The sequence below is a fragment of the Ziziphus jujuba genome, chromosome 9 (assembly GCF_031755915.1).
Source record: "Ziziphus jujuba cultivar Dongzao chromosome 9, ASM3175591v1".
Classification (NCBI taxonomy): Eukaryota; Viridiplantae; Streptophyta; class Magnoliopsida; order Rosales; family Rhamnaceae; genus Ziziphus; species Ziziphus jujuba.
The window spans coordinates 28,387,203-28,410,601 of record NC_083387.1 but is presented as its reverse complement, the minus strand read 5'-3'; the positions used below and the strand labels follow the sequence as shown (position 1 = coordinate 28,410,601).

At 35.9% G+C, this 23,399-nt stretch overlaps 1 protein-coding gene and 1 long non-coding RNA gene across 2 annotated transcripts; one reads left to right on the top strand and one right to left on the bottom strand.

Moving 5' to 3' along the window:
- Positions 1-10,899: 10,899 nt before the first annotated feature.
- Positions 10,900-12,679, bottom strand: LOC125419752 (receptor-like protein EIX2). The gene is made up of 2 exons (XM_060811273.1): positions 12,129-12,679; positions 10,900-11,728 (listed from the first exon to the last, which is right to left on the bottom strand). Exons 1-2 carry the CDS (start codon positions 12,677-12,679, stop codon positions 10,900-10,902), a joined length of 1,380 nt encoding a protein of 459 aa, XP_060667256.1.
- Positions 12,680-21,197: 8,518 nt separating this feature from the next.
- Positions 21,198-23,213, top strand: LOC132799520 (uncharacterized). Its single transcript, XR_009634236.1, has 3 exons — positions 21,198-21,645; positions 21,757-21,817; positions 23,002-23,213. It is a non-coding gene; the product is annotated as an uncharacterized LOC132799520 (long non-coding RNA).
- Positions 23,214-23,399: the final 186 nt, after the last annotated feature.

Below are 23,399 nucleotides of genomic sequence, written 5' to 3'. Positions count from 1 at the left end.
CATTGGGTACCGAATGCGCCACCGGTAGTGAGCTTTTCCGATGGGGCACGGTGGCTCACTGAAAAACACAGTTCGAGTGAGTTTCTAGTGATCCCACCTACCTTTCCCTGATTTTCCTCCAGTTCACGATGGGTTTCGAGATTCGAGAACTTAAATTCTGAGATCTTTCCCGCAAGATTTCGGCAACCACAGGTCCAATCTCCGGAAGGTAAGCCACAATCCATGATCCTCATTCCATAAGCTTCGTTTCGGTATATTACTCGCAAATTTTGGATACTGTTTGTGCTGGCTTCCGCGGGTACCGTATATTATTTACTCGAATAAAATATTAATTTATTTGATTTTGTGTGAATTGTGGAATCGATCTCGTGGAGGATCTTTTTTTAATTGCGTGCTCGAGGTGAGTGACCCACTTTCAAATTATTTTGTGGAGTTAAATTATGAATATTTTGTGTTAATTGAATGTTTGAAAATGATATTTTATGTGTTAAATATTTAGTAAATTTATATTTGGAATTTTGATGCCTTGAGTGAAATTAAGATATTTGTGCATTATAAAATATTTTGATTTAAGAATTTTATGGATTTGGGATGTTGTTAATAATTATTGAATTTTATTGTGGGAATATTTCATAATTAAATATTTGAAAAATATGTTTATGTATTTGATATTTAAGAGGAATTTCCATCTAGAATTATATTGCCAATTTATGATAATTTTTAATATATATTTTTGGAGCCAAAAATATATTTGGGGATTTGAAGAATTGTGGATTTAAATTCTTATTAATTATTGTTATGTTTATTATTGAAGTTGTGATGTATGATAAAGGTAATTACATGATTTTAATAATATATGAATTTATGTGATTGACATTATTTTTGGTATGGCTTGATTGTATGGATTTGAATGAAGTTATTTATTTTAAATTTATTATATATTGATGAATTATGGAATTTAATTATATTTTGATTTTTGAGGAAATTTGTAAATTAATTGTTATTAAACCATTGTTGAGAAATTTTTTGGGAATTTGATGCATAATAAATTTGTTTGCATGGTTTTAAGAATTTATAAATTCTTGGGACTTAAACATTATTCTTGAGTGGATTGATTTTACGGATTGGAAGAAAAATAAACAAATAAATTTATTATGCATTGAGATGAATTTCATAAATTATTTTATGGTGTTGGAAAATTTTGGATATATATATATATATATATACCGTTCGATTTTGAGATGATGGATTAATTGATGAATTGGAATTGATGGGTGTTAGCCCTCGTTTTATGAAACCTGGGAAATGGTATATATATATATATATATATGGTTTTATTGGTTTTAGACGCAACCATACAGTACTGGTGTTTTGTAGTTGTGGATGTGATTAGTGTGCGGGTGGAGTGTGATGAGCACGTAGGTTTATATACTCTCTCCTGATTGCCATTGGACCGAGGGTAGGTAAGTTTGAGATTGGCCATAGCCGCCCCCTTCCATGACCGGGATTGAGGTTTATATCATCGACGCTGCTGAGACATCAGGACGGCTTGGATGCAAGTTTCTCTCTATAACCTCCCCTCAGGCAGTGTTTTGGGATGCTGGACACCGTAAGGCATCACTGATATATAGTATGGCGTGTCAGGATATTCTCGATATGATTTTCAAAACAAAATATTTTCAAAATCGTATTTAAAATGTATTTAATGATGTTTTTCAACAATCATATTAATGTTTTAAAAATGCATTTTACCATGATTTTACCATTTAAATTGATTTAATGATTTAAAATGGTTTTTAAAGTGGTTACAATGTAAACTTTGAGTCTAAATTATCATTGCTATTTTATGTGCATTGTGCATTTTATTTATTTAATATTCCCTTGATTATTTCTGATGTGAATTTATTCTATTTATGACAATGTGTTACAATTTAATAATTGTTATTAATTTTATTTTTATTTCTCATTATAAATTTTAGATCTTTAATTTAATGTATTTTATTTGCAATTTATTTAATTAATTAATCCTTGATTTTTGGGGTACAAATATTGGGTTTTGTGAAGACCTTTAAAAAAAGGAACCTTTCTAACAGAGTGAATTGTGAGGGTTCTTAGAGAAAACATTATTTTAACTATATATTATTTAATTACTTATTTAGCATTGATTTATTAAGTTTCTTTTATTGATATATTATTATTATTATAATTGTGTAATAGCTAGGGTCACTCACGGAGATGATTATCATATCACGTTTTTAAATTCGTTCCTCTAGACCCAAGTTAGTAGATGTGATCGTTCGAGACGAGCTCAATGTTTTAGTTGCTATCGATTTCCAAGGAGTTCTTTCTTTCCTTTCCTTCCTATCTTATAATAATTCTTTTATCCTTTGTTGTATTAAATCCTATATTTATTTGTAAACTTTTGATGCTCTGTATACTATGTTGGATGGTTCTATTTACTGGTTCCCTATTATTTATTTGAAGTGCTGTAAATTTGTAAATATAAATTGTAGTAAGGTGGGAGGAATAAGGTGGTGTATATAGAAGAGTATTTTCTGTGCAGGGAATTTTGTGGTAAGTCCATCCTTTAGGGGAGATGCTGCCAAATTTTCCATCGGAGGGTCCGATAGGGTTTTCCTAGAATCAGGGCTTGTCTAGGGTTTCGATGAAGAATTTTGGATGGGTTCTGACAAATATAGTAATTTAAGATACCAGAAAACCACTATTCAAAGTTGTTCGATAAAATATGTAATGTGGCAGGTTAATTGTAACACCGCGTTCCGAATCATGTCGGAAATTTTTGCACGTTGACCGAGGTTGACCGTTGACCAAGGGGTCAAAAGTTGACTTTTTGATCCGGTTGGAATTCTAGGTTGACTAAGGTACCGTTACGAAGTACACGTTGGCACGAGTTCGCAGACTGGTAGCACGTTGAAAACGGAGCTACGGTTTGAAAGTTTTGAGCAAAACAAGTTGAGGTCCAATCTGTCCAAGGAGTGCCGGAGTTGACTTTTTATTCATGCAAGGTTGAGCTTTGACTCATGCATGGTTGTGAAGTGCTCGTCGATACGAGTCCGTAGACTAGCGGCACGTCCGATTTGGACATGTGGTTTGAAAGTTATGGACCTGTAAAGTTTTTCAAATACCGTATTATTTTAATATTATTTTTACACGCATAACGATGTGCCACGTGTGACTTAATGAAGGTGACCATGTGTCACCATGGTGAAATGCCACATGTCAACCATGTGTAAAATCAAATTATTTTTATTATTATTTTAAATAATAATATTTTTATTTAATTAGTTTGAATTTATTTGTTTTATTTTCCCTTTTCTTTTTCTTTTTCTTTTTCTTTTTCTTTTCTTTTCCCCACGTGGGAAAACACCATTTCTTTTTTTCTTTTTCTTTTCTTTTTTCCTTTTTTCCTTCTTCTTCCCCGAGCTTAACCAAAACACGCACAGTTGTTTTTGTTCTCCCACCGGCCGTCTCTCTCTCTCCCGTGTTTAACTTTTCCGGCCACCCATACAGTACACGCGCCGGCCACCGTCCAAGCCCACCACCTCACGACCTCGGCCACCAAATTTCCCAGCCAGCCGCCGCCGGACGCGCCCAGATCGAGCCGGCGAAGTCGCGGCGGCGAGGTGAAATTTTTCCGGCGATTCTCGCCGTTTCCGACCAACCCAGCCCGTCCCATACCTCTATCCCACTATTTTCGACCCCTCTGAGTCCATTTCCGGGGTTAGTTTGCCCAAAATCCCCACCGTTTGAAAGATCCCTCAAGATCAAAATCGGCCGAAGCTTCCCGACCAAATTCCGGCCACCTCTGGCAGAATTGGGGTCGATGGAGACCGGATTTGTGATCCTCGTTCCACAAGCTTCGATTCGGTATATTATTCGCCTATTTTGGTTAAAGTTTGCGTTTGACCCCCCGGGTACCGGGTATTATTTACCCGATTAAAATATTAATTTATTTGACTGTCTGTGAATTTTGTTTTAGGAGCACCGGTGAGTCGTAGAATTGATCCCGTAGTGGATCATGGTTTAATTGCGTGCTCCAGGTGAGTGACCCACCTTCAAAAATTATTTTGGGCAATTAATTATATTTAAATGGTATTTAAATTGGTATTCAAATTATGCTCATGTTGTGTGATTTAATTATGGTTTATTGTGGTTTAATTTATTTATTATGCATGAGCATAGTATGTTTCAGTATTAATTTTACGTGATTTTCAGTATTAATTTTTCGGGGCATAATTGGGTTAAATATTTTACGAAAATATTTGGTTATATTTTATAAATTATGCCCGCGGTATTTTTATGGTTGCATCTCGTATTTTGAGGAAAATTGTGGTTTGTTGGTTATCAATGTTTCGTACCGGTTTATTATATAAAAATATGTGGGATGGTAAGTGTGAGAATTTAATGTATTTCCCACGGTGGTTTTTGAAAAAACGGTACGGTTGGTTATTATTGTTTATTTTTAGACGCACTCATACAGTATTGGTGTTCTGGTGTATGGTGTATGGACACGTGGTAGCACGCGGTTATTATGTGGTTTAGCGTGCGGTTATTACTTCACCCGTGAGTTGCCATTGGACCGTGGGCAGGCAAGGTTATTGTTGTGCACAGCCGCCCCCCTCCTTGGCCGGGTTGATGGTTTTTAGCAGTGGTACTGTCGGGACGCCGAAGTGACCGTTGCAGGTTTCTCTCTTTAACCCCCCCGCCAGTCGGTGCTCAGGACGCTGGGTATCGGAGGGCATCACCGGTATATGGTGTGGTGCGTCGGTGTAAATTGCAAATAATGTTTTAACCCCCAAAGGTGTTCTAAAATTATTTATTATAATTTATTATATTTTATTTATATTTGGGGTATTTATTTATTTGTTGTTGTTTATTAAATTATTTGATGTCTTGGTTTTCGGGGAGTACGTACATCGGGTTTTGTGAAAATGTTTTAAAGGGGGAACTTTTCCAACAGAGTGAATAGTGAGGGTTTTGAGAGAAAGTATTACTTCAAATGTTTCTTTATTTATTTATTTAATTGTTCGGTACTGGTTAGTTAAATTCCTTTACTTTTATATTATTATATTAAAGGTGTACAGTAGATAGGGTCACTCACTGAGATGATTAGCATCTCACATTCTTAAATTCCGTTCCCCTGGGTCCAAGTTGGAGACGTTGATTGTCCGGGGCGAGCCTAACGTCTCAGTTCGTTGCCGAAGGTTCAAGAAGTATTTCTTCCCTTCTTCCTCTCTATCCTGTATTGCTTCTTTATCTGTCATTTTATAAATTCCACATTTGTTGTCTAATGCTCTGTATACTGTATTGGACGTGTAGTTGTTCTCTATGCACTGGGTTGCTGCTGTTGTTTTATTTTGAAGTGCTGCAATTTACGGAATCAATTTGTAGTTTGTGGGAGGAATAAGGGGATTTTTTTTGAAGTGTGTTTTCAGTGCAGGTAAATTTGTGGTAAGTAAATCCCTTAGGGGAGGCTCTACCGGATTTTCCGTTGGAGGGTCCGGTAGGGTTTCCCTGGGATCAGGGCTTGTCTAGGGTTCCAGAGGAGGAATTCTGGACCGGTCCTGACATTAATGCTATTTTTTATTCAATTTGGTTCTCTTTCTACCTACAAGGTGTTCTTTCACTCTGTCAACAAAGTGAAAATAGGCATCTCTCCAAAACCTCTTGATGATTAAATTGCCACACAAACACCCCAAAATCCCACGAAGAAACCCAAAATATGCTGATGAAGAAGCCTAGCTGCTCAATTACTGGTCACCAAACCATCTTCCTCTTCTTTTCCCCTAGGAGTATCTGTAATGCTGCATGTACAGTCAGTTGGCAAAGGCTTCCCACAAAGGCCAGCATTGCCCTGATAGGTTGATGGATCTTCAAGGGTCTGAAATTGGTTGGCGTTTTGTGTAATAACCTAGGCCACCCACATGAGATATTATCCTCTTTAGGCCTGGGGAATCCTCTTATAACCTAGCCCTCAAGGTTTTGAAAGGCCTCTCATGGTTAAGGGTCCCACCCCTTCACCTACTAGTCCCACTGGCCTGGGACTCTCAGGTCCAACCGAGATATTGTTTGTTTTGGAAGCTAGGTGGTGAAGGCCTCCCAAGGGAAAGGTATCCACACTCTCTTTTAAGGCATGCTTCGTTCCCCTTTCCGACCGATGTGGGATTTCACAATCCACTCCCTTTGGGGCCCAGCGTCCTCATTGGCACACCGATCCGAGTCCGACTCTAATACCAATTGTAACAGCCGAGACCACCCGCATGAGATATTGTCCTCTTTGTACCTGGGGAATCCTCTTACAACCTAGCCCTCAAGGTTTTAAAAGGCCTCGCAAGGGAAATGTATCCATACCCACTTTATATGGAGTGTTTCATTCCTCTTTCTAACCGATGTGGGACTTCACAATCCTCCTCACTTGGAGCCCAGCATCTTCGCTGGCATACTGATCCCGGTCCGACTCTGATACCATCTATAACAACCCATACCACCCACATGACATATTGTCCTTTTTGGGCCTAGGAAATCCTTTTACAACCCAGTCCTCAAGGTTTTAAAAGGCCTCTCAGTGGTTAGGGGTCCCACCTCTTCACCTACTAGTCCCACTGGCTCGGACCTCCCAGCTCCAACCGAGATATTGTCCACTTTGGAAGCTAGGTGGTGAGTCCAATCCTACCCCTCACGGTTTTGCTTCCTCACAAGAAGGCCTCTCAAGGGAAAGGTATCCACACTCTCTTATAAGGCATACTTCGTTTCCCTTTCCAACCGATGTGGGATCTCATATTTTGAATTTTCCCTGATAAATTATTGTATTACGGATTCAAATGACTCAAAAATGTGAAAGCAGGCATGCTGTGTGGAATAGGCCCAAAAAGTTTGTTTCTTGAGAGATCAAGATTTTCTAGGCTCTTCGAGTTGCCAATGTCTGCTGGGATAAGCCTTGTCAAATAATTCATCGATAAATTCAAAGCCACCAATTTTATGAGCCTTATTCCGGAATCTCCCCTGAGAAGTTATTATTAGAGAGATCAAGGCTATTAACAATCGATAAGGTGGAGTACATATATTCAATCGTTCTTCCTTTTGCCACTATATCTTGAAACTTCCATTGACTAATGTTGTATCAGAATCTGCAAGTTCAAATATCATACCATTCAAATTGCCAATGCAATATGGAATATGATATGAAAGAGAATCGTAAGAGAGATCCAATATACGAAGACTGGTAAGGCTGTAGAACGTTGAAGGAATGTCTCCAGTGAAGAAGTTGGACCGCATGCGTATATCAATAAACTTGGCGTGGTTTCTCCTATCCATGATGGACGTTTCCCAAAAAATTTGTTATCACCAAAATCAAGACTAATGCAATTTTTTCAAAAAGGAAGTTCACATGAAAGATTTTTGTTAGAGAGAACTAAAAGATGAAACTATGGTCCGTGTTTTAAGCAACTCAAGAAGTCCAAAATGCTAGCTCATTTTGTACTCCTAACTTTGGTTTTTTGTTTCTCCTTTATTGTCTTAATTCTTCCTTTATTTTTTTTATTTTTTTAATATGGCATGATCTAATTATGACTCTTTATCAATAGGTGGAAAATTACGAATAAATTCTATTATTATTGTCTAGTTATTGATTTACTCCCATGCACCACTGAAGACATGATTTTTACTCACCCTTTTATGATGATTTTGTAATTTTAGGTCAAAAGTTTTATGATAAAATATGATATTTATCATAAATAATATGCAGTTCTTTTTTTTATTTTTATTTTTTGCCTGCAATATACAATTCATTTTATCACAAACCAATTATACCTCACTACCAGTGGAAGTTAGCTGACTAACCATTACATTTGTGAAATCTGAATGAAGAGTTATGGTTCAAGTTTTGGTAAATTTCATTATTGCATCGGATGATCTCATGTTTAAGATCCGACACGTAGAACTTTTTAGTTGGATTTTTGATACTATTAATTCTGATTTACCCCAAAAAAAAAAAAACAAAAAAAGCCAATTATAACTTAAAATCTTGTAGCATGAGCCAATTAAACACAATTGAAGTAAAACATTTTAGAAAAAAATTTTAAAAAAATCAATAATGGAAAACAGAAAGTCGAAAACATAAAACTGAAAAAATATGTGTTACAATCAAACGGGGGGTATTATTTTTTTTTTAATTCTTTTAATGATTTTTTTCCTTTGCTTTTTGTGCTGGGTATTTTAATGATATTAGTTACGATACTTGACAAATAATGGTAATAATATATCATGATTTGTCTAGAAGATTAACAATTTAAGTCCGGACTGTTCTTATTTCCTTCCAAAATTAAATGCTAAATTCAAGATTTAACTGTTCCTAATTTTTTTTTTTTTTAAAAAAAAAAACCTTTTCTAAGATCTTCCAAACACATAAATCATCTATTTATACTTTTCTTTTCTTCTTTTTATTTATTTATTTATTTTGATAATTGGGAGGGAGAGGGCAAAGTCAGAGTTTACTAAGGGATAGAATTCCACTAAGAATTACTAGTAAAAGAAGTTCACTGGATATGGTTATATTGGCATTGCCACTCTTCATCATGGAAGCATGTAAAAAATTGGATCTGTTTTCAGTACTGCAATTGGATATTGCATAGAGTTCATGTGGCTGATGCTGCTGCTTTAGCTACAACTTATTTAAAGATTGACCTGAGCTCGCAACTATGTACTCCCTCTTTCGGCCATGTTTGGCTCTCATAAAATCTTTTGTCAAAAATGTGGGAAAAGAGGTAAAAAAGACCCAAAAAAAAAAAAAAAATTGTGGGAATCTTTTCCATCCAAAATCCAATCACCAAATAAATAGCATCTTTGACAAATTTAAATAAGGTTCTTCTTTGAAATCAAAAAAAGAAAACAAAATCTTTTGTTATCACACCAGATAATCAGCCTTGATACTCGGAAATGTATGTTTATTTTCCACAGATCTCCTATTGCCCTTTTGTTGGTGTTTGGAAGACTATTTGTATTTCCCATTTTTTGGTGTTAAGAAGACCTTCTAAGTCAATGCATTATCGATGAGCTGTAATGCAACTAGTCACATCTGCACTTTTCCTCCTTTACTTTATAGTTGAGATTAAAATAGACTTCGTTGCTAAATAGTGTGCATTATTGGAGATAATCAAGGTTGGCAACTGAGTTAGTTTACTTGTGAACAATGGAATGCTTCCATTTTAGAGAGTTCCAAGCGATGTCTAACATTGATATCAGTGGCATCATTTCGCCAAATTCACTAGGAACTGGCCCAGAAAATTGATCATTTTTCAAAGAGGACATGGTTCACCGTAGCAGTTTGAGCTGAAATTGACAGGAGAACCACGCTTAGTTGAACATTCATAATGAGTAAATTGGCACCCTGCACCTTTGTTAGCGTAATTAACTTTGTTAGACACAAATTAAGCCTGATATACAAAATAAATACATAATAAACCCATATCCTACTACCTTAACTTTTTGGAATCAATGGTAATTCCAATTGAGTATCAAAGTTCAAAATCTTAGAAACCTAACTTCAATCCCATCACCATAATATTACCACCCATTTAAGATATTGACACTCATAAGTACCAAAAATGGCCAACAAGTGAGAGAGAATGAGGGAATATTGACACTTGTAAGGAAAAAAATAGCCTATAAATGAGAGGGAACGAGAAAGAATGTAGGGAATGTATCCTACTGGGTTAAGCTTTTGGGATCAAACTTCTAGCTCATCAAGTTCAAAATTCAACTTCCAAAACCAATTAGGTATAGTGTCTAAAATCCTAGTAGCATTGTGGTTTCTACTTCTTTGACCACATATTCATTGTTAGACCTGTGTTTCCCCGCATCTTCTAGTGATTTGTTGCGGTTAGAAGACTTTTGTCATTCCGCTTTACGAAAAAAAAAAAAATTCCCCATGTTCTTGTTTTCTTTCTTTGTTTCCTAATTTCTTGCCAATGGACCCATCAAGACTTTAGAGTGCCTTATTTTATTAAACTAAAGTAACAGGTATTGTTTCCTTACTTCTCTAAACTCTCACCTCTTTAACATCCTCTGTTTTGTTCAGTCTGAAAGTGGAAGGATCTAATCCAGGCCCTTCCCCTTTTTTTTTTTTTTGGGGGGGGGGAACGATTTAGGCTTTAAAGGCTATCTACATAAAATAAAAAAGGAAACAAATTTTGCCAATTCAAGAATCAGTTAATTATTCTCAATGATATACCAACTTGTTGGAGGCTTTTAATAAAAAGAATAAAGTAGAAAAAGAAGAGAAAATTTTTAAAATATTGTATACTATAAAGGAAATTGTACAGTGCCCATTTTGGAAATTTAATTTAAATATGAATATACCGGAACTTATTGCTAATGCATTTATAAAGAAAAGCTACTGAAAATCTAATTCACTCACATATGCATGGAGATTAATTAGCTGCGGTATTATTTTTGTGGTACTGGATTGAATTTTTCTATGCTATGCTAAAAAGGACTGGATTGCACTAAAAATTATTATTCATGAAAAATACAAGTGAATGAGTTTGTTCCCAAATCTCAGTCAAGAAGAAAGACCGGAAAATTAAAGAAACCTGAAGTCAGGGGACTTCTAGGCGCTTATTCTATTGAGTAAAATTCTCTCACAGAGATTACAGATTGAAAATTACAACATAACAGTCTGAAATCGAAAACCATGCTAGGCTGAGCTCTATGCTCATAACCTTTACATTCCACAAGCGGACAAAATAGCAAAACTAATTGTCTACGCCAAAACACACCGTTTGGCAATTATTGAAATTTAAAAATAAAAAAGCTAAATAAAAATTAAAGTAAAACCAGATTGATGACATCTAGGACGACAGCTCAGATGCCAGTGCATAACTACTCCGCTACATTTCTTCCTCTAAACATTCTATGAAACAGTACAAAACAAGTATCATTCACTCTTTGAGCAAACCCAAAATAGGTATATCTCCAAGACTTGTTAATGATCAAGCTGCCAATAACACCCCAAGACCCCACAATGAAGCCTAGTACAATGCTGATGTAGAAGCCTACCTCCTGTGTCTTATCCTCAACATCATCATCTTTCTCTTCTTTCTCTCCTCTTGAAGTACCAAATTGACTGCTGCTCAAGCAATCATTGTCGAAAGGCTTTCCACATAGGCCGGCATTGCCTTGATAGATTGATGGATCATCAAAGGTTAAGAACTGGTTAGCAGTTGGGATTTTTCCAGTCAAGTTGTTGTACGAGAGGTTCAAATGATTCAGGAATGTCAAAGAAGTCATGCTGACTGGAATTGGGCTAAAAATTTTGTTTCTTGAGAGATCAAGAGTTTCTAGCATTGTCAAGTTACCTATGTTTGCTGGGATCTTCCTTGTCAAATGATTTGCTGATAAATTCAGAGTTTGCAGTTTTATGAGACTTGTTAACTCCGCAGGAATCTCCCCTGATAAGTTATTATCAGACAGATCAATACTATCAGCAAGGTAGAGTATGGAGTAGTTATATTCCATCTCCCTTCTTTTCCTCACCATCTTCAAACTTCCCTTAGTTGATGCCGCTAGAAAGCCATCAAGCTCTATCCAACCAGATTTCATCTTACTCAAATTACCCAGGCAATGTGGATTATGACCTGACAAATTATTGCGTGATAGATCTAAGATGTGAAGCATGGAAAGGCCATAAAATTCTGGAGGAATGTTTCCACTGAAGAAGTTGGATCTCAATAGTAAAATCATCAACTGATAACTCCTTTTTTTTCCTATTCAAGTTGGAAGTTTCCCAGAAAATTTGTTATCACCAAGATCTAGACAAACAAGAATTAAGCAATTTTGCAAGGAAGAAGGAAGTTCTCCAGAAAAATTGTTGTTAGACATAAGCAAAAAAAGAGTGTTTCCAAAAGACCAATTGATTTGAGGATTGTCCCAGAACGCATGTTGTTTGACACATCGAAAAAACACAACCCTGCCATATTTTCCCACACATCTGGAACTTGACCGGAAAAATGATTATTAGAGATGATGAAGAATTCCAATAGAGTTAGATTACCTACGGACAAGGAAATGGCTCCATTGAGCGAGTTCCAGGAGATATCTAAATTGTTAACATGGGCATTTCTTTGCCAATGTCAGAAGGGATTGATCCACAAACCATATTGTTATTTAACGACAATGTGGAAATGTTTGATGAAAACAGTGTGAGAGGACCATCAAATTGGTTTGAACCCAAATCCATGGTCGAACTAGGAAAAAACATTAATTTGTTTGGTACCCTGCCACTAATGTTATTATGAGCAAAATCTAGATTATGAAGCCGCAAATCCAATTGGAAAAACCAATCAGGAATGATGTCAGAAATGCTAGCATTTTCGAGTACCAATGTGATGAGATGATTTTGCTTTTGAAGCCAAGCTGGAAATTTAGGACCCAATTGGCATGATTTGATGTTGAGGCGTCGGAGTTTAAAAGGAAGTATCCAATTAGGGCTTATATTGAAAACCATTGAAATGTTATAGAATTGGTTACCGATAGAAAACTCCTCCAAGCTGGAAAGATTCATGAGATGAGCTTCAGTTATGACACCTTCCCATGGGTTGTTTGAGATATCTAACACAACAAGCTTGCAGAGCTGTCCAAGACTTTCTAGGATGAAACTCATTTGGTTATTCCACAGGGAAACTTGTTCCAAAGACTTTAAGTTTCCAATGGATTCAGGAATGGAACCTTGGAATGAGTTATTCTGCAGCTGAAGAACTTTTAGACTCTTTAAGATATCCCAAAGTGTCTGGTAGATTTCCCATGAATGCACCAAGTCCCAAGTCTAGTGTCTCTAAGCTGTTGTTGGAGCATGCAGACAAAAAAGTGTTGACAAAATCTGTTATTTCACCACTAATCGCGTTATGACTCAGTTTCAAAGTCCGCAGATTGCATAAATTTCCCAGATTAATAGAGAGACGACCTCCAATCTTATTCTTTGACAAATCGAGTTCTTCCAGTGAACCCAACAATTTCATGAGGAAATTTTCCACAGAGTTTGGGGCCCCTTAGGTCAAGATGAAGTAGATTTTCAAGATTGAAAACCCAGTGAGGTAATGTGCAGCTCAAGTCATTGCCTGAGAGGTCAAGCACCCTAAGAGATGTGAAATTAACGAAAGAAAGACTAAGATCGGCACTTGAAATACCTCATTTACCCAAGTGCAATTCCTCTAGTGATGGGAGGCTATTAAGAGTTTGGATCACAGCCTTATGGGGAAACCACAAACCACACAAGTTAAGGTACCTTAAAAAAGAAAGACGGGAAAGCCACTCTAAATCATGTGGATCTCCCATGATAATGAGGCCCTCTTGAAGGGTATTGAGATCGAGATAAGTCAACCTCGAGAGGTTTCCAAATTTTGGAAGAATTGATCCATCAAGATTTGAATTAGAAAGATTGACATATATCAGTTTTCGTAGAGAACCAAGGAAGGCAGGAATTTTGACTCCATGGAAGTAATTCTCGCTCAAATCCAAGTAACTTAAATCTTTCAAAACAACCAAAGGACTGATCTTGTCACCTTCCAAGATGTGCATGCTATCCCATTCACAGTTTGAACAGGGGTTGCGAAGTTTGAGGTGAACCATGCGACCGGTTCTGTTGTGACAGCTTACTCCTTTCCATTTACAGCAATCTTGTCCAACCCAAGATGAAAGTCATCATGACATCCTGCAGCTTCAACATCGCCCCCATGCATGGCAGAAACAGAGTTTTATTAGTAAGGAACAGAATATTATATAGTATAAAGCCCAACAACTTGAATGGAAGCAGTGGTGCTACAACCTAGTACTTTTATATGTCCCACATGCTTTTGAAATATATGGAATCTTAATTTCATGGCGCTATTACATATATAGCCGGAGCAAAGCAAAATTTATTATGTCATTGCCATATTAGCATGCAGTGACTTTGATCAGTGAAACTCTTCTGGTTATATGGACAAATCCATCTTCTGTTTTGCTGTTCATCAGTAATTTGGAGGGGTGGGACCTATTACATATACAGATAATAAATATATATAGAGAGAGAGAGAGCATAATCCAATTAGGAGCAATGTTGTTTCATTATTCGTTATAAATACTTGAGGTTACATGACAATTTAAAAGTTATACCTATTAATATTCCTTTTTTCTTGTTTGACAGAATTATAATAAATTTATAATCCAAAATGTGGAGGCGGGATTCTAACCACAACCCAGAAGAAGTGAATGTGAGGGCAAACTACTGAACCAGCTTCACCCGTCATGATTATGAGTAATTAAGCATAATTTGATGGAGTATATATATCTTAGTTCTACTACTTTGGATCTTTCAAGCAAGTGCCATTGATCAGATAGTTTACAATGGAAAACATATATAATTTTTAAAAACAAACAAGAAATATCAAGATTTAAAAGTTTTTGTACATGTCTTCTACAAAACCAAGTTTAAGAGAACCGAATTCGTACTGTACATATTGAAGTGAGTGATAATTTTTAATTCGTCACCAAGGTCGTATCCTTTTTCTTTTTTTAGGAATCACTTTAATAGCTAGGATGACAAACATAATTATATTATTGAAAAAATATAAGATATGTAATGTTGAGTCTCTTTTCTACAGGGTTAAACTTTCGAGGTAAATGCGGAGTACACCAAAGAGATTATTTTTTGTAAGTTTCCAAGGTCAACCAAGCTGTACATGTTCCAGAAAAAGAGAAATATATATCTCTGGTTTCAGGAAGCAATATTTTGGGCATATTGTAAATGAAAGTGATCCATGCTCATGTCTCCAAGTAATTTAATTTTTTTTTCAAAACAGCAAAAAGAAAAGAGTTTAATTATCTCACCAAGCAATGACTGGTCTGGACGTCTTGAAGGATATTCTATGTCGTCTTTGAAATGGACAAGAGCTTCCCTCTCCAATTCTGCACATTCAACGTGAAGATCAACAGTAAGGGACAGAATCCCACAAAGGAAAAGCAGAAGCCAAAGAAGTTGAGCTCTGAAAGCAGTACTAGTGCTATGTGCCATGATTTGTGATCAGGTTTTACAAATTGCCGCGCAATGCAAAATTGGACATTTATAGAATAATGGATATGGAGCAAAAGTCTTCCGTCAGAAGACCATACCCCTTAAAATACTCTTTTATGTGTAAAAGACTCCAGTACTTACCCCTCTTAAGCATTTGGTTATGGAAATTGGAGGGGAAGTAGATTAGATGCTTAGATGCTCAAACATTTCAGTTTTCTGTCAGAAGATCATCATACCCCTTAATACTCTTTTACGTGTAAAAGACTCCTGTACTTATCCCTCTTAAGCATTTGGTTATGAAAATTGGAGGGGGAGCAGATTAGAAGCTTAGATGCTCGAACATTTTCATCCAATGGGACCCATCATAGATTAGAAGTTTAGAAGCTTTGAATATTTTCAAAAAGCATTCTAACAGCTAATAGAAAGTGGACCAGATTGGCGGTCCTAGTGGGCCGATAGGGGGTCGATCAATGTTTCCGCGGGAGCCATCAAAGAGTTTTTATTGGTTTTATTTTATTTTATTTTTAATTACATCATCAGGGAAGGGGAAGTCCTAAAGAACAGAATATCATTTTTTATTATTTTTTTAACCATTTACAGCAGTAAAATAAATATCTACGAATAAATATTTACAAATAAAGACTTTCAGCTTGCATAAAAAATAAAATAAAATAAAGACTTTCAGGGTTATGTTCCACCAAATAAGAGTATAATGGCCCATAATAATGTGCAAATTAAATTGAATTATCCATAAACTTGTGCAATGTTATAATAAAAATGTATAAATATTGCAAAATAATTATTAAGTGTTCTTTATAAATTTATTGCATTTTTTAAGTAAAATTAGCTCAGCTGATAAATTATCTATATATGAAAAGTAATGAGTTTAAAATAATAGAAAAATTATTATAAATGATCAAAAACAAATAAATTCATTACATAATAAGTTTTCCGTAGAATGTGCAAACATAAATCCCACATTTAGACATGGGTATTTTAATGGGCATATAAGAGGCTTGAATTATCTCTCTATAAGGTTAACCTTTTAGGATGGAACCTCAAGTTTCAATAAGTGGTAACAAAGTTAAGTGTAAACACGAGATAAAAGCCTTAGGTGATTGAACGGTGATGGGCCCTCGGATGGTAGACCCCAATGGTGAATTTAAATTCCATGATTGACGAATGAAATTCCATTTCAAGATGGTGAGGTGATGAGGACCTCCATGCTAAGGATATATGGAAGAGGCCATGCCAAGTGCCGTGGTGAGCAATTGGGGTGAGATCCCAAGCCTTATCATCTATACATCTTACATGGTCAAAATCACCATGGCAACAAGCCAGATTAAGATCAAAGGACAGAATTCCGCACAGAGTTAGAAGGAAAGAAATTTACTAGAAATAATATTGCTATGTTCCATGGTTCTGATAGGAGATGGGAAAGTTGGATATGTTTTGTATAGCTTATTGCTATGAGATATTGTATAGAGTTCTCGCTGATACTGCTTATTTACGAAGTTTTCAATACATATAGTTGGGAAGTCAAAGTTTAACTGAAATGGAATTGCTTTAATCATCTTTTTAGTATACTTAGCTAAGGTGATTCTTTAACACAGAAAGAATATATATATATATATATATATATATATATATTTTTTTTTTTAATTTTTTTTTTTTATTTAAGACTAGAGAAAATGATCTGCCTTCAACTCAAAAATTCATTGGCTTCACATGCATAGAGCTTTCTTTCCATTTTTATATTGATTTTGTTTAAATCTTTTAGAAGACTTTTGTCTTTCGCTGTAACAACTCGTACTAAAATATCCTGTTATACAATTTGACAAGGTTTAACTAAGTTTGACCAGGTTTGATCTAGTTTGATCAAGTGAACAGTATATGGGCCAAAGTTGACTTTTTCTATGGATAAGATTTTTGGTTTGACTAATATACCATTGTGTAGAGCTCTTCGATACAAGTTATAGACTGGAGGCACACCAAATTATGAGTTACGAATAAAAAGTTATGGTTCTGTAAAATTTCAAATATCAGTTTTATATGAGTGTCCAAACTAGTCTCAGATTTTCTTCTATTAGTGACCCAAGGTGTTATATAAATGTGGGAAAGCATGCCTGGCAGGAAACAAGTTCCAAAATACTCATTTTGTCACCCAAACCCAAGAAATTTCTCTCCAGACTCATAGACCCGAACTGGATCGTTTCAAGCCCATTTTACGCTTAACTTGGTCATCGCCCTTTTTCTCGATTTTGACCACCCTCCTTATGCACGCACTAAACATCCCCTTACCCACCTTGAGATGACCTCATTGGCCAAATTTTAGGCCAAACCGCTGGTGTACGCTCCGGGATAGGCTGTTTGGCGTTTTTCGGCCGTTTGGCCTTTTTTTTGGTCGTTTCAAGCCAACCCATAGACCTTTCTCACCATTTTTGGACCCTTTGAACTCATTTCCATGGTCTGTTTGCCAAGATTCCTCACCATTTGAGAGATACATCAATGTGGAATTCGACCGAGTTTTGCGATAAGTTTTCCGACCATCGGAGGAACTTTTGGACCATGGTAAGCATACCACTGGATTCCTTGTCTCTTGGGCTTTCTGCTGATATAACGTATGTGAATTTTAGAGGTCGTTTGATAATTTTTTCCATTTTTGGATCAATTAGTTAATTATCAGATAAATTCGGACTATGTTTGGACAAAATTAATCAAATTGTTACAATTGGAGTTGGATTAGTGAAATTGGATATTATTAGGACCCATTAGGAGGTTCAATTTTAAAATATTAGTCTTCGGGAAAAAAATCCCTAATTTTAGGTACCAGGTCCTAAAGATACTCAGTATAATTGGACCGTTCGATGTCCAATTTTCATAATTTTATAGTAGTATAAATCAATTTAATACATTTGGATCATACAAGTTTCTTTGGTTTAGTTATTGGAGCCTGAAAAATATTTTATTATATTACAGGTACTCGAGTTAAGCCTGGAGGCGATCCTGCAGAGCAGTAGTGAGCATCTACAGTATTGTGAGTGCTTATATTGTTTTAAATTGTTTTGGGTAAAATATAATATATATGTGCTTTGAATAATTTGCATATATACCATTTGATTGAATGTCTGGTTTATACATATATATAAATATCTGCTTTTATATATATGAGTTATCATTTTATATGACATTTTAACAATATTTTAAATGGTTTCCAAACCTAATGAGTTCATAAATGAACCTATGGTATTTAAATAACTTGGCATTTAAATTGAGGTTTTAAATCATTTTGGAACTTAATTGATTTGAGAAGCATATTGAAAATTATATGATTTTAAGTATGTTCAAATATTTTAAAATTTCATGTGCTTAAAATTGGTTTATGGTGAGAATATCTCATTGTGGTATTTTTGATTTCAAGATGAAATGATGATTGAAAATTTTGAAATATTAAATAAGCTGTTGAATTTAAATATTAAATTATGATTTATGATACAATATTGTTGAAAAAGTATATATGATCTTACAAGACTATTTTAAGGATAATGTATTGGTAATTTTTAATTGGTGTACCATATAGTACCAGAGTTTTGGTTTAGTATTATATTATAGCGCGCTGGGTTTACCATGGTGTCGTGAAGTTAGTTTCATCCAACGGTTTATTATTGCCACGGACCATGAAGTCGGGTTCATCTGACGGTTTATTATTTCCTCGGTGCTGTTAGATTGATTCCATCCAACGGTTTATTATTGCCACAGACCGTGAGGTCGGATTTATCCGACGGTTTATTATATCCACGGTGCTGTGAGATTGGTTTCACCCAACGGTTTATTATTACCATGGGTCGTGAGGTTGGCTATGTTCCGACAGTTTACTATTTCCATGATGCCTTTCGTGTATTAAGGATCGTGAGATGGGTACATCCCACGGTTTACAGTTTAGTACATCGAATGATACATTGTATATGTTTTGAGTATGTCAATGGTTTTCAAATATTGTGGTTATTACTGCACTTTTATAATAATTTTGGGGAATTGCGTTTATAATATTTATGCAATTTTTACATCATAATTAAGGCATTTTATAATATTATATTGATTGTTCATTTTATACCTTTTGAGCATCCATTTCGTGATATTAAATTGGGATGCAAATTTGGGTTTTGTGAAATAATTTTTAAATAGGAAACTTTTCAAAATAGCGGAATGAAAGGTCTTAAGAGAAAGACTTTTACGCCAAAAAAAAAAATTTATTATTTTTATATTATACTATTCCACTCACTGAGATTCCCTTATATCACGTTTTATTGTTTTAAATTCATTCCCTTAGGCCCAGGCAGCTAGTAGTAGTCTACCTCGTGCATAGCTTGTCACTTTGTTTCGTCCACAACAGCAGCAGTATTTATCTTTTTTTGTTTATTATTATCTTTCTGAGCTTAATTGTTATTTACTTGTACTTCCAAACTTTACAACTACTCTTAGAATGCTCTGATTTAAACATTGGACTCAGTAGAGATCAAGCTATATACATGTGTAGTTATGGCCTATAGTATAACAGGCCGGTTGTGGACTTTTATGTTGTTGTGGTTTATATTTATATACTGAAGTATTATTGTGATTGCATGTTGTTCGTTGTCCACGTTTTAAGTGAGGTTCCATTGGATGTCATCTAGGGATTGTCTAGTGGGACTTCACTAGGCAGGACTACCCAGGGCGGGTTCTATCATTTGCCCTTTAACTATTTTTCAATTTATTTATTTTTTTCATTTTTTGATGGAACCCTTCAACTACTTTGTTTACGTGTTTTTGTTTTGTTCGTTTATTTTCTTAGTCTATGACTTGCAATTGATGTGGAAGACTGTGGAAGCTAATCAATGTTGAAAAAAGGTAAATATATGGTTGGATGAAAGGAATATGGATGTGGCATAAACATATATCAAACTAATAAAAGTACATAATAAAAATGCGACTTTACAAATATTGAAATGTCTAAACGAAAGTTCCAATTTAATATAAGCGGTCACAAATTAATGAGAAAACATTCAAATTTCTAAACAAAAAATGCAAGATAAAGGAGAGTTTGTTGATACAAGTTATTTTCAACCTACAAAACATTCTTATAATTAATATAGTAATCTAAAATACTAGAAAGTCGCTATTCAAAGTCGTTCAATTCAATATGTAATGTGGCAAGTTAATGTTGTTTTTTATTCAGAGTGGTTCTTTTTTTGCCTACAAAGTGTTCATTTACTCTGTTAACAAAATGAAAATAGGCATCTCTCCAAGACCTCTTGATGATCAAAGTGCCACAAACACCCTAAAATCCAACAAAGAAACCTAAAAACATGCTGATGAAGAAGCCTAGCTGCTCAATTAGTGGATCGCCAATATCACCATCTTCCTCTTCTTTTTCCCCAAGAGTGTAACACCCCGTCCCGAACCATGTCGGAATTTTTGCACGTTAACCGAGGTTGACTGTTGACCGTTGACCGAAGGGGTCAAAAGTTGACTTTTTGACCTGGTTGGAATTCTAGGTTGACTGAGGTACCGTTACGAAGTACACGTTGGCACGAGTTCGTAGACTGGTAGCACGTTGAAAACGGAGCTACGGTTTGAAAGTTTTGAGTAAAACAAGTTGAGGTCCAAACTGTCCAAGGGGTGCCGGAGTTGACTTTTTATTCATGCAAGGTTGAGTGTTGACTCATGCATGGTTGTGAAGTGCTCATCGATACGAGTCCGTAGACTAGCGGTACGTCCGATTTGGACATGTGGTTTGAAAGTTATGGATCTGTAAAGTTTTTCAAATACCGTATTATTTTAATATTATTTTTACACACATAACGATGTGCCACGTGTGACTCAATGAAGGTGGCCATGTGTCACCATGATGAAAAGCCACATGTCAACCATGTTTAAAAATCAAATTATTTTTATTATTATTTTAAATAATAATATTTTTTTTATTTAATTATTATTATTTTTCCTTTTTCCTTTTTCTTTTTCTTTTCCTTTTTCTTTTCTTTTTCTTTTTCTTTTTCTTTTCTTTTCCCCACGTGGGAAAACACCACCACTTCTTTCTTTTTCTTTTTCTTTTTCTTTTTCTTTTTTTCTTTTTTTCCTTCTTCTTCCCCGAAATACACACACACACGCAGCTTTTCTTTCTTCTCTCCCGACCGTCCCTCTCTCTCTTCTGTGTTTTCAAATTCCGGCCACCCATAGCCCTCACGCGCCAGCCACCAAGGAAGCCCGCCACCTCGCGAGCTTGGCCGCCAAGTTTCACGGCCAGACGCCGCCGGACACGCGCCGATCGGGCCGGAGAAGCCGCCGGCCGCCGGATTTTCTCTCTCCTCTTTTCTTGTGTTTTCCGGCCAGCCCACTCCCAATTGAGCCTCCTATCCCCCTATTTTGGGTCCTCTGAATCCAAAAATGGCCTCCAATCCCAGAAATTCGAAGCGGTTTGCGAGATATGGGGAAGTGAACACCGGCCGAAACTTTCCGACCAAATTCCGGCCACCTCCGGCGGAATTGGGGTCGACGGAGACCGGATTGGTGATCCTCGTTCCACGAGCTTCGATTCGGTATATCATTCGCCTATTTTGGTTAACGTTTGCGTTTAAGCCCCCGGGTACCGGTATTATTTACCCGAATAAAATATTATTTTATTTGACTGTCTGTGAATTTTGTTCTAGGAGTACCGGTGAGTCGTAGAATTGATCCCGTAGTAGATCGTGGGTTAATTACGTGCTCCAGGTGAGTGACCCACCTTTAAAAATATTTTTGGGATAATTAATTGTATTTATGTGGTATTAATTTGATATTTGTAATTTCTGCTTATGTGGTGTACTTTAAATATAATCGGGAAAAAATATTATTTTATATATATTTACCATTGGTAATAAATGGAAATTTTGGGATCATTAAGAAATTCCCGATTATTATTTTATGGTGATTTAATTATGAATTATATTGTTGTTTAATTTATTATGCATGAGCAAAGTGAATTTTGGTGGTATTTGTACGTGGTTTTAAATTTGATTTTCCGGGCATAATTGGGTTAAATATTTTACGAAAATATTTGGTTATATTTTATAAATTATGCCCGCGGTATTTTTATGGTTGCATTTCGTATTTCGAGGAAAATTGTGGTTTGTTGATTATCGCTGTTTCGTACCGGGTTATTGGATAAAATATGTGGGATGGTGTTTTGTGAAATTTTGGTATACTTCCCACGGTGGTTTTTGGAAAAACGGTACGGTTGGCTACTTATGTTTATTTTTAGACGCACTCATACAGTATTGGTGTTCTGGTGTATGGTGTATGGACACGTGGTTTAGCACGCGGTTATTATGTGGTTTAGCGTGCGGTTATTACTTCACCCGTGAGTTGCCATTGGACCGTGGGCAGGCAAGGTTATTGTTGTGCACAGCCGCCCCCCTCCTTGGCCGGGTGATGGTTTGTAGCAGCGGTACTGTCGGGACGCCGAAGTGACCGTTGCAGGTTTCTCTCTTTAACCCCCCGCCAGTCGGTGCTCAGGACGCTGGGTATCGGAGGGCATCACCGGTATATGGTGTGGTGCGTCGGTGTAAATTGCAAATAATGTTTTAAACCCCAAAGGTGTTCTAAAATTATTTATTATAATTTATTGCAGTTTATTTATATTTGGGGTATTTATTTATTTATTTATTTATTTATTTGTTGTTTATTAAATTATTTGGTTCATTGGTTTTCGGGAAGTACGACTATCGGGTTTTGTAAAAATGTTTTAAAAAGGGAACATTTCAAACGGAGCGATTAGTGAGAGTTTTGAAGGAAATTATTATTTTCCAATTAATTATTATCTATCTACTGTATTACTGTGGTATTATATTGCATAGTAGATAGGGTCACTCACTGAGATGATTAGCATCTCACACTCTTAAATTCCGTTCCCTTAGATCCAGGTTGGAGACGTTGATTGTCCGGGGCGAGCCCAACGTCTCAGTTCGTTGCCGAAGGTTCAAGAAGTTTTTCTTCCCTTTTTCCTCTCTGTCTTGTATTGTTTCTTTATCTGTCATTTTTATAAATTCCACATTTGTTGTATAATGCTCTGTATACTGTATTGGACGTGTAGTTGTTCTTTATGCACTGGGTTGCTGCTGTTGTTTTATTTTTGAAGTGCTGCAATTTGTGGAAACAATTTGTAGTTTGTGGGAGGAATAAGGGGATGTTGTTAGAAGTGTGTTTTCAGTGCAGGTAATTTGTGGTAAGTAAATCCCTTAGGGGAGGCTCTGCCAGATTTTCCGTTGGAGGGTTCGGTAGGGTTTCCCTGGGATCAGGGCTGTCTAGGGTTCCG

What these genes read in the sequence shown, in the direction of transcription:
- LOC125419752 (XM_060811273.1), bottom strand. Translation starts at nt 12,679, where the DNA reads ATGAGTTTCATCCTAGAAAGTCTTGGACAGCTCTGCAAGCTTGTTGTG. An exon ending in ATTGGCAAAGAAATGCCCAT is followed by an intron (nt 11,729 to 12,128) that starts GTTAACAATTTA and finishes CAACTTCTTCAG; the next exon opens with TGGAAACATTCCTCCAGAAT.